Genomic DNA, 14883 nt, shown 5'->3' with positions numbered 1-14883 from the left:
AAGTAAGAACAAAAGAAATTTAAAAACAAATCAAAACAAAATGAAACAAAATCAGTAACAAAGATATTGAATTATATCTCTATGTATCCATGCCACCTAAAAGAGAAAATAATCCTGTAAAAAAGAACAACAGAGAACAAGAAAGAGATCTTGAAAAACAAGAATATAACCACCAATAGAAGGATGGGAAGATAATGGCCAAACAGTACACGAACACAACATGGGATTCCATTCTTGTCTGGAGAAACTCCCTCAGCATTGGAGTATAGAAGATGAGGTATCTCTTCAAAAATTTCTAGAGTACAACTAACTTTTTGTATCAAGCTATATCTACTTTCTCTTTTAAAAGTATTTACTGGTATTTAGCAACTATGTCAAGGAGATAGTAATACCCTAGAGATACTAAACTATGAGAGACAACCTGAGAATTTCTAACAGACGTTCATTCCTTGACTTTGTAATCTAGACAACTGTTACAATTCATGTTTTATTTCAGCTGAAACAGTTGATTAATTTGCTACAGTTTCCTAATTTGTTATAGTTTCTTGAACAATATCAAGAGTAGATCATCATTAAATAAGTGTGTTTTATACTGATAAATACTTCATACATGCTTGCTAATTTTCTTATATGAATCTCTCAATATATACATGAAGCGTAAGGAATAGAATGGTTTCTTTTGAAAATGTTAAGTATGTATGAGTAATTATGTTTCTCTTAGGTAGATCTGTAGTATATATTTAAATGTTTTTGTGTTGCATATTATTTATAGGAGTTGAGCTTCTCTCTTAGAGAATTAGGAAGGAAGTATCAAGGAGAATTTCTACATATATGCTATGGTTTCATGTTCCCTGAAAGACTTGTCATTATCCTTCTTAATGAGGAAGTAGAAACCAGAACCCAATCCATCATTCTTATTTTCTTTACTTACTATGTTTCTAAATTTAAAAATGAGCCAGTACATAGGCAAAGACTTCATGTGTAAAACACCAAAAGCAATGGCAACAAAAGACAAAATTGACAAATGGGATCTAATTAAACTAAAGAGCTTCTGCACAGCAAAAGAAACTATCATCAGAGTGAATAGGCAACAGAATGGCAGAAAATTTTGGCAACCTATCCATCTGACAAAGGGTTAATATCCAGAATCTACAAAGAACTTAAACAAATTTACAAGAAGAAAATAATCCCATCAAAAAAGTGGGCAAAGGATATAAACAGACTCTTCTCAAAAGAAGACATTTATGCAGCCAATAGACACATGAAAAAGTGCTCATCATCACTGGTCATTAGAGAAATGCAAATCAAAATCACAGTGAGATACCATCACATACCAGTTAGAATGGCAACCATTAAAAAGTCAGGAAACAACAGATGCTGGTGAGGATGTGGAGAAACAGGGATGCTTTTACACTGTTGGTGGGAGTGTAAATTAGTCAATCATTGTGGAAGACAGTGTGGCGATTCCTCAAGGATCTAGAACTAGAAATACCATTTGACCCAGCAATCCCATTACTGGGTATATACCCAGAGGATTATAAATCATTCTACTATAAAGACACATGCACATGTACATTTACTGCGACACTATTCACAATAGCAAAGACTTGGAACCAACCCAAATGTCCATCAATAGTAGACTGGATAAAGAAAATGTGGCACATACACACCATGGAATACTATGCAGTCATAAAAAAGGATGAGTTCATGTCCTTTGCAGGGACATGGATGAAGTTGGAAACCATCATTGTCAGCAAACTATCACAAGAACAGAAAACCAAACACCGCATGTTCTCACTCATAAGTGGGAGTTGAACGATGAGAACACATGGACACAGGGAGGGGAATATCATACACTGGGGCCTGTTGTGGGGTGGAGGGCTAGGGGAGGAATAACATTAGGAGAAATACCTAATGTAGGTGACGGGCTGATGGGTACAGTAAACCACCATGGCACGTGTATACCTATGCAACAAAACTGCATGTTCTGCACATGTATCCCAGAACTTAAAGTATAATAATAATAATAGAAAAACTCTTAGTGAAAAAAAATGAGCCAGTATAGCTTACCTGTGACTTGAAAAAAAAATGTTTAATCTTTGCAGTTTTAGAGCACTAATTGCATCACCTTATCCCCTCCTCCCATCCTCAAAATTTTGTACAAAAAAATTAACAAGTAAACAACCAACAATGATAAAACATTACCTTGAGCTATGTAAGGTGTAGTTTCCTCTTTTGGAGGTATATTTGTGGGTCGGGGTGTGGGGGCAGGAGGTCTGTTTATAATGAAAGACCGACTCCCAGTTTTTTTCTTTATACTCAGATTGGCCAATATCATGTCATATTCACTGTCATCAATCTCAGCGAAAGTATATGGGTCTTCCTCCTCCTCTTCCTGCTCTTTTTCATCTTCTTTCTTATCTTTTTCTCCTTTGAGCTCATCTCCTTTTTCTTGTCTAACACCAGGATCACCCCAGTTTTGACTTCTTTCCATCTGGACTTCCACCATTGTCCCTGTTTATGAAATATTTACATTGTGTTTATTCTTCTGTTATATGCAATATTATTGGTGTCCATCTGTCACGTCTTTGAGCTTCCCAAGGTGGCTTAGTCAAGTGCCATAGGAAACAATATTAGAGAAGAGCTCCTGACTCCAGGAGAATAATTTATATGTTACCCCCTAAATGCAGAAAAAGTGAGCTGTGTAACTTACTAATAAATCATCCTGCAGTTTGTAATTTAAATTGTATTAAGAAAAACACTTTGCTTAAGGCATGGATTTTTAAAAAAACATTTAAATGCTTTTCATATTATTCTGTGTAGAGAGAGATATATATATGAAATATTTAATGTATAAAATATAATTATCTATATGTTATATATTATATATTAAATACACATTTACATATTATTTTATATATTATATATACTTTTACATAAAAGAATGATTTCATATCATGAAATTGAGTTATAAATCTATGTCTCAAACTCCACAACTTTGAAAACTTGTGTTTTTCAAGCATAATACTCTTAGATTTTTTTTTTTCATTTGAAGTCGTTTCATGTTTCATATTGCTTGCTGCACTGGATATTTCACCTAAAATTTAATTTCTCTGAAAATGACAGGGAGAAATAGCCAAAGGCACCATTAGTTGGTTTCATAGCAGTCGGTCTTTGACTATGACAAACTGACCTTCAAAAATGCAGCTCTTGTTTTCTACAAGTCAACAGACCTTATTCATAGATAAAAGACTCTGACCAGGCTCGGTGGCTTCTGTGCCTAATCACAATGCTTTGGGAGGCTGAGGTGAGAGGATAGCTGGAGGCCAGGAATTTGAGAGCAGCGTAGTGAGACCTAGTATCTACAAAAATAAAAGAATTAGCCAGGCGGCCAATACTCCTAGCTACTCCAGAAACTGAGGAGAGAGGATTGCTTTAGCCCAAGAGTTGGAGGCTATAGTGAGCTATAAGCATGCCATTGCACTCCAGGCTGAGCAATAGAGCGAGATCCTGCCTCAAAAATAAAACAAAAAAAAAAAAAATAAACAAATAAAAAACATAGATGACAGACACTGAAAGTAGAGTTCATGACATAAAAGACAGCATCGACAGCATGGATGATCAATGGTGTGAGAATGAATTCACATGAAAAGAATAAAATTATAGGTTTCAGAGTTTTTGATGGTTTTTACATTCAGTAATATCTTGACATATTTTTATAAGAATATGTTAAAATATTTTTGTAGCAGTTATTAATAAGACAAAGATATAATATGCTTTGATTGCTTTGATTAACAAGTAAATTAAAAAGAATTTTAATGGCTCTCTACCAGGCCAATGAGGGCTTTTTCTTTCATTTCCATTCTTTTTTGAATTTGCCCTTTGTTTGGTGAGAACCTGATACTCCCCAAATTAGTCTACTTATGAAGATTTTAGTGGAAAAACTTAAAAGGGGAAAGACAAGTAGCAGAGCAGAATAAAAGAATATTATTATAGAAAGATTCAGCAATTGTCTTGGGCAGGTTTATGAGGCGAGATTAAGATAATCTCCCAACAGAGTCTTAACTCTCATAGTTTCATTTAGTTTAACTTAAGAAGTATTACCAATGTGCCTAGCGCTAACTTTCAATTCACCACGACTTGCCTTTTATCCTTTGAATAATCAGTTTTAAGATTTTGATTTTATGACTTCTGGTTCACTGACAGCAACACAGGTGAAACCGGATTAAGTGTGTGGGAACCACTTTTTCAGTGTTTCATTTTTAGCGAAATGTGTCAACCATCTTACGTTTATGAACCAATTTCCTGAGCTCTTAACTCTCTTTATTTCCCCACCCACCTCTCTTCCCAACTATTTCTAAAGTTGGGCTTGTACTAGAAATAATACATTTTACTTTTTACTTTCCAAAGTATCAGATTATCCTTTTCAGTTAAGAGTGAGACCTAAGCTTTCTCAATTCAGGTGGTATATATCAATAAAGATGAAAACAAATCACTTCTATAATTCCAACTTTTGAAGTAATTGGGGCAAGACTGTATAAAGAACAGAAAAATCCTACTAGCCTAGGAGACCTGTTAATAGAAGTAACTGACACATTCTAATTATAGCACTGCTTGGAACTGAGTCAAGGAGGGATCTGAGGATTCTTGGGAAGTTAAAAAGAAACAATGGGTTCTTTATAAACTGTAAAGTGCTCTATAGTATTATATGTTATTAGTTTCTCTAATGAAGAAGTTCCTAAATCCATCGTGAGGAATTTGATGCCTACAGCACTGAGGAGATGGCTTTTTTTTTTTTTCCTTCAGAAAGTTGATGGTAGATGGAAGCTACTCAGAAAGAACAACTCCTGAAGGTATAACTAGCCAAAGTCAAAGACATACAAAGTCTCTGGCAAAAAAAATAAGTGATAGTGTACAGCCTTGCATTTAAAGATGAATAAAAAAATTTTAAGAAAAAATACCGGCATTTTATTATCCACTTCTAACATCAGTGCTATGAAAAGATAAGATAAAAGTAACACTGAATATAAAATGTAAAAACAGAGCTTTTAAACTAAATAAGTGAGTTTTTGTTTTATTTTGCTTTTTATATTTGCTAGTTTTCAGGAGATATATTAGCCAAGATTACATTTCTGATCTTAGATATCTCATTAAGACCCTGGGTAGAGTCGTTTTAGACCTGCTAACCAACAGACGATATATAGAAATTTACATTAGGAAAAATATGATTTAATATTAGCACTTTTAAGAGAAATAATCTGACACAAGACAAGTTTGTCTTCTTGACAATTAATTTTGTTATAACAAATTATTAAGATCTGAAAAATGAGAAAAATATGCAAGAATTTTATAGTCAGTGTACTACCAACTTATGATGTTTTCTCCCCTCACCATTAAATATTAATAGATCTACTTCATGGATAAATGTTAGGGGTCCACAAGAGCTTGAAATACAGTAGGTAACAAATATCTGTTGAATGAATGAATGAATCAGAGCAATATCCATTAGGCTTCAGAGCTTTCAATTAAGTAATATTTTCCACCTCTAAACACAGTGCATAAGCTTAATAAAGCTTATGTTGGTAAACTGGGGTCTTCATAGAGAGCCTTCAAGGACACAAATGCTAAATTCCTTTTTTTTTTTTTTTTTTTTTTGAGATGGAGTCTCGCTCTTGTTGTCCAGGCTGGGGTACAGTGGCATGATCTTGGCTCACTGCAACCTCCACCTCCCGGGCTCAAGTGATTCTCCTGCCTCAGCCTCCCCAGTAGCTGGGATTACAGGCGCAAGCACAGCTAACTTTTGTATTTTTGTTTTTGTTTTTGTTTTTTGAGACGGAGTCTCGCTCTGTCGCCCAGGCTGGAGTGCAGTGGCGCGATCTCGGCTCACTGCAAGCTCCGCCTCCTGGGTTTACGCCATTCTCCTGCCTCAGCTTCCTGAGTAGCTGGGACTACAGGCGCCCGCCACCGCGCCCGGCTAATTTTTTGTATTTTTAGTAGAGACGGGGTTTCACCGTGGTCTCGATCTCCTGACCTTGTGATCCGCCCGCCTCGGCCTCCCAAAGTGCTGGGATTACAGGCGTGAGCCACCGCGCCCGGCAACTTTTGTATTTTTAGTAGAGATGGGGTTTCACCATGTTGGCCAGGCTGGTCTCAAACTCCTGACCTCAGGTGATCCGCCTACCTCAGCCTCCCAAAGTGTTGGGATTATAGGCGTGAGCCACTGCGCCCAGCCCAAATACTAAATTTCATTGCTTAAAAATTTACTTTTTGAAACAAGGCCATGTTTTTATACTTTATAGCCTTCTAGGATCCAACAACTAAATTGTAGTGAAAATGGGGTTTTGATAAGGATATTTTTTTAACTAAATTGCCTTCTTAAGAACATTGTATTTGGAAAATAAATATAAATTTGGGAAGTACATATGAAATAATGATCAAAAAGTAGATGATAATTTGTGACTGTAAGAGTGAGCCTGGAGCTGGGAGTTTGTCAGGCTGTTGAACACTCCAGGCAGATAAACCTAATGTGGAAGCTCCTCTTCATGCCCTCCACAAGGACAGATTCCCCACACCCACTTTCCACACCCCAATTCCTGCATCTGGGAACAAATGCCAGTGACAGCTACGTTGACTCTTCTTCCACTTGGATAGTGTATAGAGTGTTTCTTTGGTGTCAGTGCAGTGTGCGACAAACCCTTTAACACTTCATTCTCCCACAGCTACCAAGTGACTGAAGTGCCCAAGTTCATCTGAAAATTGTGGATCATCAGCATTTCACTTTTTTTTTCTGAAGACTGAGAGCATGTTTTAAAAGCAATGTTGTATTTCCTTTTCCACAAAATGCCTGAGGTTCATTTTACATGAAGAACTATAGACTCCTTCCAAGTTTTATTTTCTTAAAGCTTTGTAATGAGACAGGGAAGAAGGAAAGAGAGAGAGACAAAGTGAGAGAAGGAAGGAAGAAAGCAAAGGAGGGAGGGTGGAAAGAGGAAGAAAGGAAGGAAGGAAGGAAGGAAGGAAGGAAGGAAGGAAGGAAGGAAAAAAGAAAGAAAAGAACGAGGTAGAGGTAGTTATCTCTTGCCTCATTTCCCAGGCCTTAGTTTTTAAAGAATAGGAGGAATGCTGCTCTTGGTTTCAGAAGCTGATCTGCTCTGTATAGATTTGCCGTTGCACTATTTGCTATGTAAGCCTGTCAAAGGTTTGTCTTTGTTTTGCTTTGTTTTTTCTAACCTTAAACTTACCTGGTAAGGTGAAGTGAGGTCTTTCCAGTTGGAAGGCAGTAGCTATGGGTCGCGGAGGAGGGAGAGGAGGTCTGCTGCTCATGAGTGGCTCTTGTGAATTATTTTCTGGATCGGCACCAGGAATGAACACATACAAGTCATCATACTGGTCCTCAGAACTCTCACTGCCAACCTCTAGTGGGCTGTGCTTGGCCTCCATGTCTGATCCATTCTCTTTTCCTTCCCCTTCCATTTCACTTGCCTCAGCAACATCTGCACTCTGCCTGTAGGTCTTCCTGCTTTCATGATGACATGCTGGGTTCTGTGTGGCTGTTTACAATGAAGATTGCATTATTTCATTTAATCACACCATCTGGAGGCATTTCATATTTTGTAAATTTGTACAGAAATAGTAGTACTGCTAATAAAACTTTTATGACCTGATATAGTGAAAAGCTGTCAAATGTATAACTTTTAGTGAACAGTCATTTATTTCTGGGCTTTTAAAATACTTACCAAATGAACAGTCAAAGCTCCATTATGTCTTGCTATCTGTGTATATGACACACTCATGCAGATAATGATATTCTGATTCTTTAGTGTTGTTGTTTTAACAAGTTCATATATTTGATAGCATCCTTGCATTTTTATTAGAAAACAATATAACTGACCCAATAAAATAATAAATGATGGAAAAGGTAAAGAAAAGGGAAAAGACACAAACCTTTACTTGCTTGTAAATAATAAATACAAATGAATCTGTGACTCTTATTTAGTTATTTAATATATATTGATCTTTACAGATAACTATAATATTTTATAATTCCTTATAATAAATCATTTACAGATACTATATTAACTTTGGAACTATTACTTGGTAAAAGTTAATTTTTTTTGGTGGGGAAGGCATGTAAATCACCAACAGTAGGTAAATCTTTCTGAAGATCAGTTCTTCACCTATAAATGCATTCTACCCTGAAATTTAACCAAATGATCCAAATTCCCTCTACTCTGACAACCATACCATTATTTGTTTTTATGTTATATACAGTAAGTGCTCTTTAAATAGGAAGAAAACAGAAAAAAAGAAATTATAATACAATGACTTTAAATCTTCAGAAAAAAACTTTTATTAAATTTTCTTTATAAAAATCTTCTCTAAATAAAGGATTCGAAAAATTTAAAACAGTCTTTTGGAATTTCTAAACAGACTTTGGAACCTCTGTAACAGACCTTTGAATTTGTGAATTCTTGTCCTTGTCAAGGCAAGAAATTGCTGTATTAAAATGTTGTTAAGCTAAAATATAGCTTAAAATCCCAAACAGCAGAATGTAGAGAAGAAAGACTCCTTTAAAATGAAGAATTACACCATAGAAATTTTTCTCCCATGGAGAAAAATTAGTCATGTAGAAAAATCATGCCCATGATGGTAGCCCATATTACTCTATGGAATTTTCTTTTTTGTTTTTCTATTCTTTCATGTGAGAAAGAAGAAAGATACAGTTTCCAATATTAGAACTAAACCAAGATTCTTTAATTACCAGCCTGGGCAGAGTGGATAGTTATTTGTTTCTGTATGATCTATCTGCACAGATCTCATTCATCTTTTTATCCTTAACACAAAACACTAAGCCTGAAATAAAGTAGTCTCTAGAAATGCTGATGGAGTAGATGATGGAATGGATGGAAAACAATTATTGCTCAGGCTAGCAAAGGGACTTTATTATTTCTATATGGGCAAATCAGTCATCAACTCAGAATTACATTCATGCTATAGGAAATTACTCTTAGCCACATTTCTGTTTATATATTCAGTGTTTCTTAATACCGAATAAGCAACAGAATCTGTATGGTACTTGTCATCAAATATGCCGAAACTTGAGTTTCAGCCCTGGAAAGTCAGATTTAACGAGTTAGTGTGTTTTAGCATGCTTTGTTGTAATGGTAATACCAATGGGAACCCGCTGAGCTAGAGTTCTGTGCTTCCCCCTCTCACTCATGAAAGAGACTGGCTTGAGCCCAGTCACACGCAGTTTCATATACAAGAGAGTTTGTAGTTCCAAACTGCAAAAGTGAAATTTTTCTTTATAAATAATTGAAATAATATTTTATTATTACAGTCAATTCTTCTGAAAATTAAATGTCATGATAAACATATGGTAATTTTCAATGGTGGCCTGATTATAAATCACTTTTATTATAATTTAAATGATAAGATATATAACTTCAAAGCTTGGTGCATTAATCCATTAATTTAATATTTAGCATTTTTTGTGTCCTGCAATAATTTGAAGAGTTTACTAATTTTGCCAAAGTATGCTAGTGAAGGCATTTAATTGCATTTAACTTTATTTGATTTGCAGTTCCCCATCATTTGAAAAACTTTTGGTCAATAATGTGTCATTGGGTATAGACTATGTTCTGTTACAGGTACTGGGGATACAATAAAAACAGTGAATAAGAAGCCCTAATCCCTTTGAGCATGTGTTTTAGAAAGAGAATACAGGCAATAAACAACAACCAGATAAATGATATATTATGTTAAGTGTTGATAAATGCAATGAAGAAAAGGAGCAGGTAAAGTGAAATGAAGAGGAGGGTGTCATAATACAAAGAAAGAAGTGATGGAGCAAGCCTTGGGCATATAAGGAGAAAGTGTACAGAAGGAATAGAAAGTGCAAATGCCCTGAGGCAGGAGCATTATTTGTGTGTGAACAAGCAAGAGAATGGTGAGAGATGGGAACACAAAGATTAGGGCCTTTTAGGGGATGAGAAAGATTATGAGTACAATAGGGAAGTATTGGAGGATTTGGTGAAGAAAAGTGTTTAATCCTTCATGAAAGGTGTTTAGTCTTTTCATGAAGCGAAGAATATCAGAGGCAGCAAATGTGAAAGTTGCAATGAAGGCTTTCTATACATTATTTAGTAGCATTCCTTCTATCTCTACCCAATAAATACCAGTAGTAATCCTCCCTCCTGAGTCATAACAATAGAAACATTTCTGTTCATTGCCAAACTTGCAATATAGGAAGTGACATTGGCCCTCCATTTCTCCACTGTGTTACTGCAGTAAACAAAGGGAGAACTGATGATGGTGTGGACTAGGATAATGAAAGGGGAGAGAAATGGCTGAATGCTGGGAATATTTTGAAGGTAGAGTCAACAGTATTGTATAACTGATTGCGTATGGGATAGGAGAGAAAGTAAAAATGCCAAAGATGACTTTCAAGGATTTTTTAACTGACTTGAACAAAGGAGGGAAGGAGTTTTCACTTACTGAGATAGGGAAGTCATCAGATGGAGAGGTTTGGCAATGGCAGGAATCAGAATTTTCAAAAATGTTGGGTGTGAGATTCCTATCCAACATGCTGGTGAAGCCGTTGAGCTGTATGCCAATAAAACCTGGCATAATGGGTAGAGTTTACATACACATATAAACATGTATATATACATGTGTGTATATCTATATATACACATATATGTAAGTGTGTATATAAATTTATACATTTATATACATGTAGGAACATCATGAATTATTTCTTCAGACTTTAGAATGTAGAATCACAGATATAGAGCCAGGGAGGACCTTAGAGAGTATTCTAGTTCAATGTTCTCATTTCATAACTGAGAAAACTAAGGTCTGCAAAGAACGTGGTTTTGTGTTTTTAAAAAACTTTAAAAATGTAGTTGCCAAATAGTCCAAATAGTCATAACAGAGTTATTTGTGTATTCCCTCTGGGTAGGAAAAATCAGTATTTGATTACTAAAACTTGAACGTATTAAAAGCATTTAAATTAGCAATATGATATAGTAGTGTCTCTATTACAAATTAAAAGCCAGTTAATTAAATACCATGCCACATTCTCTTCAGTCTTGCTTTTTCAGTTACATCTTCCATAAGTCACATATATATGTGGTATATATATGGATATGACATATGTATATATAAAACATAGAAAAACTTACAAGGAATATATGTGGAAAATGAGGCAATATCCTCTTCATAATCATTTTCTTGCTCATTATTTGTGTCAATTTCTTGGATCTGTAAAAATAAATGTAATTTTTAATAATATGCATTAATCTTAATAAATATGCACTGGATGCCTCTGCAAATAAGAAATAGCTTTTGCTGGGTTCCAAGATGGCTGAAAAGGAACAGCTCCAGTCTATAGCTTCCAGCGTGAGCAACGCAGAAGACGGCTGACTTCTGCATTTCCAACTGAGGTACCGGGTTCATCTTACTGGTCCGTGTCAGACAGTGGGTGCAGGACAGTGGGTGGAGCCCACCAAGACAGAACCAAAGCAGGGCAAGGCATCGCCTCACCTGGGAAGCAAAAGTGGTCAGGGAATTCCCTTTCCTAGCCAAGGGAAGCCGTGACAGACATCACCTGGAAAATTGGGTCACTCCCACCCTAAGACTGAGCTTTTCCAAGAGTCTTAGCAAATGGCACACCAGGAGACTATATCCCGCACCTGGCTTGGAGGGTCCCACAGCCACAGAGCCTCGCTCATTGCTAGCACAGCAGTCTGAGATGGAACTGCAGGGTGACAGTGAGGCTGGAGGAGGGACGCCCACCATTGCTGAGGCTTGAGTAGGTAAACAAAGCAGGTGGGAAGTTCAAACTGGGTGGAGCCCACTGCAGCTCAAGGAGGCCTGCCTGCCTTTGTGGACTCCACCTCTGGTGGCAAGGCATAGCTGAACAAAAGGCAGCAGAAACTTCTGCAGATTTAAATGTCCCTGTCTGATAGCTTTGAAGAGAGTAGTGGTTCTCCCATCAGAGTTTGAGATCTGAAAACGGACAGACTGCCTCCTCAAGTGGGTCCCTGACCCCTGAGTAGCCTAACTGGGAGGCACACCCCAGTAGGGGCAGACTGACACCTCACATGGCCAGGTACCCCTCTGAGACGAAGCTTCCAGAGGAACGATCAGGCAGCAACATTTACTGTTCAACAATATTCACTGTTCCGCAGCCTCTGCTGCTGATACCCAGGAAAACAGGTCTGGAGTGGATCTCCAGTAAACTCCAAAAGACCTGCAGCTGAGGGTCCTGATTGTTAGAAGGAAAACTAACATAGAGAAAGGACATCCACACCAAAACCCCATCTGTACATCACCATCATTAAAGACCAAAGGTAGATAAAACCACAAAGATGGAGAGAAACAAAGGAGAAAAGCTGAACATTCTAAAAATTAGAGTGCCTCTTCTCTTCCAAAGGAACGCAGCTCCTTGCCAGCAATGGAACAAAGCTAGATGGAGAGTGACTTTGACAAGTTGAGAGAAGAAGGCTTCAGACGATCAAACTTCTCCGAGCTAAAGGAGGAAGTGTGAACCCATCACAAAGAAGCTAAAAACCTTGCAAAAAGATTAGATGAATGGATAACTAGAATAACCAGGGTAGAGAAGTCCTTAAATGACCTGATGGAGTTGAAAACCATGGCATGAGAACTATGTGACACATGAACAAGGTTCAGTAACCAATTCAATCAACTGGAAGAAAGGGTACCAGTGATTAAAGATCAAATGAATGAAATGAAGCGAGAAGAGAAGTTTAGAGAAAAGAGTAAAAATAAATGAACAAAGCCTCCAAGAAATACGGGACTATGTGAAAAGACCAAATCCACATCTGACTGGTGTACCTGAAAGTGACGTGGAGAATGGAACCAAGTTCGGAAATATTCTGCAGGATATTATCTAGGAGAACTTACTCAATCTAGCAAGGCAGGCTGACATTCAAATTCAGGACATACAGAGAACGCCACAGAGATACTCCTTCGGAAGAGTAACCCCAAGACAAACAACTGTCAGATTCACCAAGGTTGAAATGAAGGAAAAAATGTAAAGGGCAGCCAGAGAGAAAGATCGGGTTACCCACAAAAGGAAGCCCATCCAACTAACAGTGGATCTCTCAGCAGAAACTCTACATGCTAGAAGAGAGTGGGGGCCAATATTCAACATTCTTAAAGTAAAGAATTTTCAACCCAGAATTTCATATCCAGACAAACTAAGTTTCATAAGTCAAGGAGAAATAAAATCCTTTACAGACAAGCAAAGGCTTAGAGATTTTGTCACCACCAGGCCTGCCCGACAAGAGCTCCTGAAGGAAGCCCTAAACATGGAAAGGAACAACCAGTACCAGTCACTGCAAAAACATGCCAAAATGGAAAGACCATAGATGCTAGGAAGAAACTGCATCAACTAATGAGCAAACAGCCAGCTAACATCATAATGGCAGGATCAAATTCACACATAACAATATTAACCTTAAATGTAAATGGGCTAAATGGTCCAATTAAAAGACAAAGACTGGCAAATTGGATAAAGAGTCAAGACCCATCAGTGTGCTGTATTCAGGAGACCCATCTCAAGTGCAGAGATACACATAGGCTGAAAATAAAGGGATGGAGGAAGATCTACCAAGCAAATGGAAAACAAAAAAAGGCAGGGGTTTCAATCCTAGTCTCTGATAAAACAGACTTTAAACCAACAAAGATCAAAAGAGACAAAGAAGGCCATTACATAATGGTAAAGGGATCAATTCAACAAGAAGAGCTAACTATCCTAAATATATATGCACCCAATACAGGAAAACCCAGATTCATAAAGCACGTCCTTAGAGACTTACAAAGAGACTTGGACTCCCACACAATAGTAATGGGAGACTTTAACACTCCACTGTCAACATTAGACAGATCAACGAGACAGAAGGTTAACAAGGACATGTAGGAATTGAACTCAGCTCTGCACCAAGCAGACCTAATAGACATCTACATAACTCTCCACCCCAAATCAACAGAATAAACATTCTTCTCAGCACCACATCGCACTTATTCCACAATTGACCACATAGTTGGAAGTAAAGCACTCCTCAGCAAATGTAAAATAACAGAAATTATAACAAACTGTCTCTCAGACCACAGTGCAATCAAACTAGAACTCAGGACTAAGAAACTCACTCAAAACCACTCAACTACATGGAAACTGAACAACCTGCTCCTGAATGACTACTGGGTACACAACGAAATGAGGGCAGAAAGAAAGATGTTCTTTGAAACCAATGAGAACATAGATACAACTTACCAGAATCTCTGGGACACATTTAAAGCAGTGTGTAGAGGGAAATTTATAGCACTGAATGCCCACAAGAGAAACCAGGAAAGATCTAAAATTGACACCCTAACATCACAATTAAAAGAACTAGAGAAGCAAGAGCAAACACATTCAAAAGCTAGCAGAAGGCAAGAAACAACTAAGATGGAAGCAAACTGAAGGAGATAGGGACACAAAAATCCTTTCAAAAAAATCCATGAATCCAGGAGCTGGTGTTTTGAAAAGATCAACAAAATTGATAGAACGCTAGCAAAACTAATAAAGAGGAAAAGAGAGAAGAATCAAATAGGTGCAATAAAACACGATAAAAGGGATATCACCAATGACCCCAAAGAAATGCAAACTACGATCAGAGAATACTATAAACACCTCTATGCAAATAAACTAGAAAATCTAGAAGAAATGGATAATTTCCTGGTAACATACACTCTCCCAAGACTAAATCAGGAAGAAGTTGAATCCCTGAATAGACCAATAACAGGTTCTGAAATTGAGGCTATAATTACTAGCCTACCAACCAAAAAAAGTCCAGGACCAGACGGATTCACAGT

The 14883-nt window shown here is 37.1% G+C and overlaps 1 protein-coding gene across 5 annotated transcripts in view; it reads right to left on the bottom strand.

Annotated features, from left to right (window-relative positions):
* The window catches only part of BANK1 (B cell scaffold protein with ankyrin repeats 1), a 315442-nt gene that overhangs the window by 54060 nt on the left and 246499 nt on the right, over nucleotides 1–14883 (bottom strand). For 3 of the 5 annotated variants that reach the window (XM_045392698.3, XM_005555547.5, XM_065545273.2), the window contains 3 exons: nucleotides 11187–11265; nucleotides 7242–7550; nucleotides 2206–2514 (listed from right to left, as the gene is read on the bottom strand). In XM_045392698.3, coding sequence (XP_045248633.2) covers nucleotides 2206–2514; nucleotides 7242–7550; nucleotides 11187–11265 — 697 coding nt within the window. The remainder of the gene's footprint in view (nucleotides 1–2205; nucleotides 2515–7241; nucleotides 7551–11186; nucleotides 11266–14883) is intronic. The other 2 variants (XM_074040965.1, XM_045392699.3) reach the window with 1 other exon arrangement.

This window comes from Macaca fascicularis, chromosome 5 (genome assembly GCF_037993035.2).
Source record: "Macaca fascicularis isolate 582-1 chromosome 5, T2T-MFA8v1.1".
Classification (NCBI taxonomy): domain Eukaryota; kingdom Metazoa; phylum Chordata; class Mammalia; order Primates; family Cercopithecidae; genus Macaca; species Macaca fascicularis.
The sequence above is the reverse complement of the archived record's forward strand: the minus strand, read 5'-3'. Positions and strand labels throughout refer to the sequence as shown.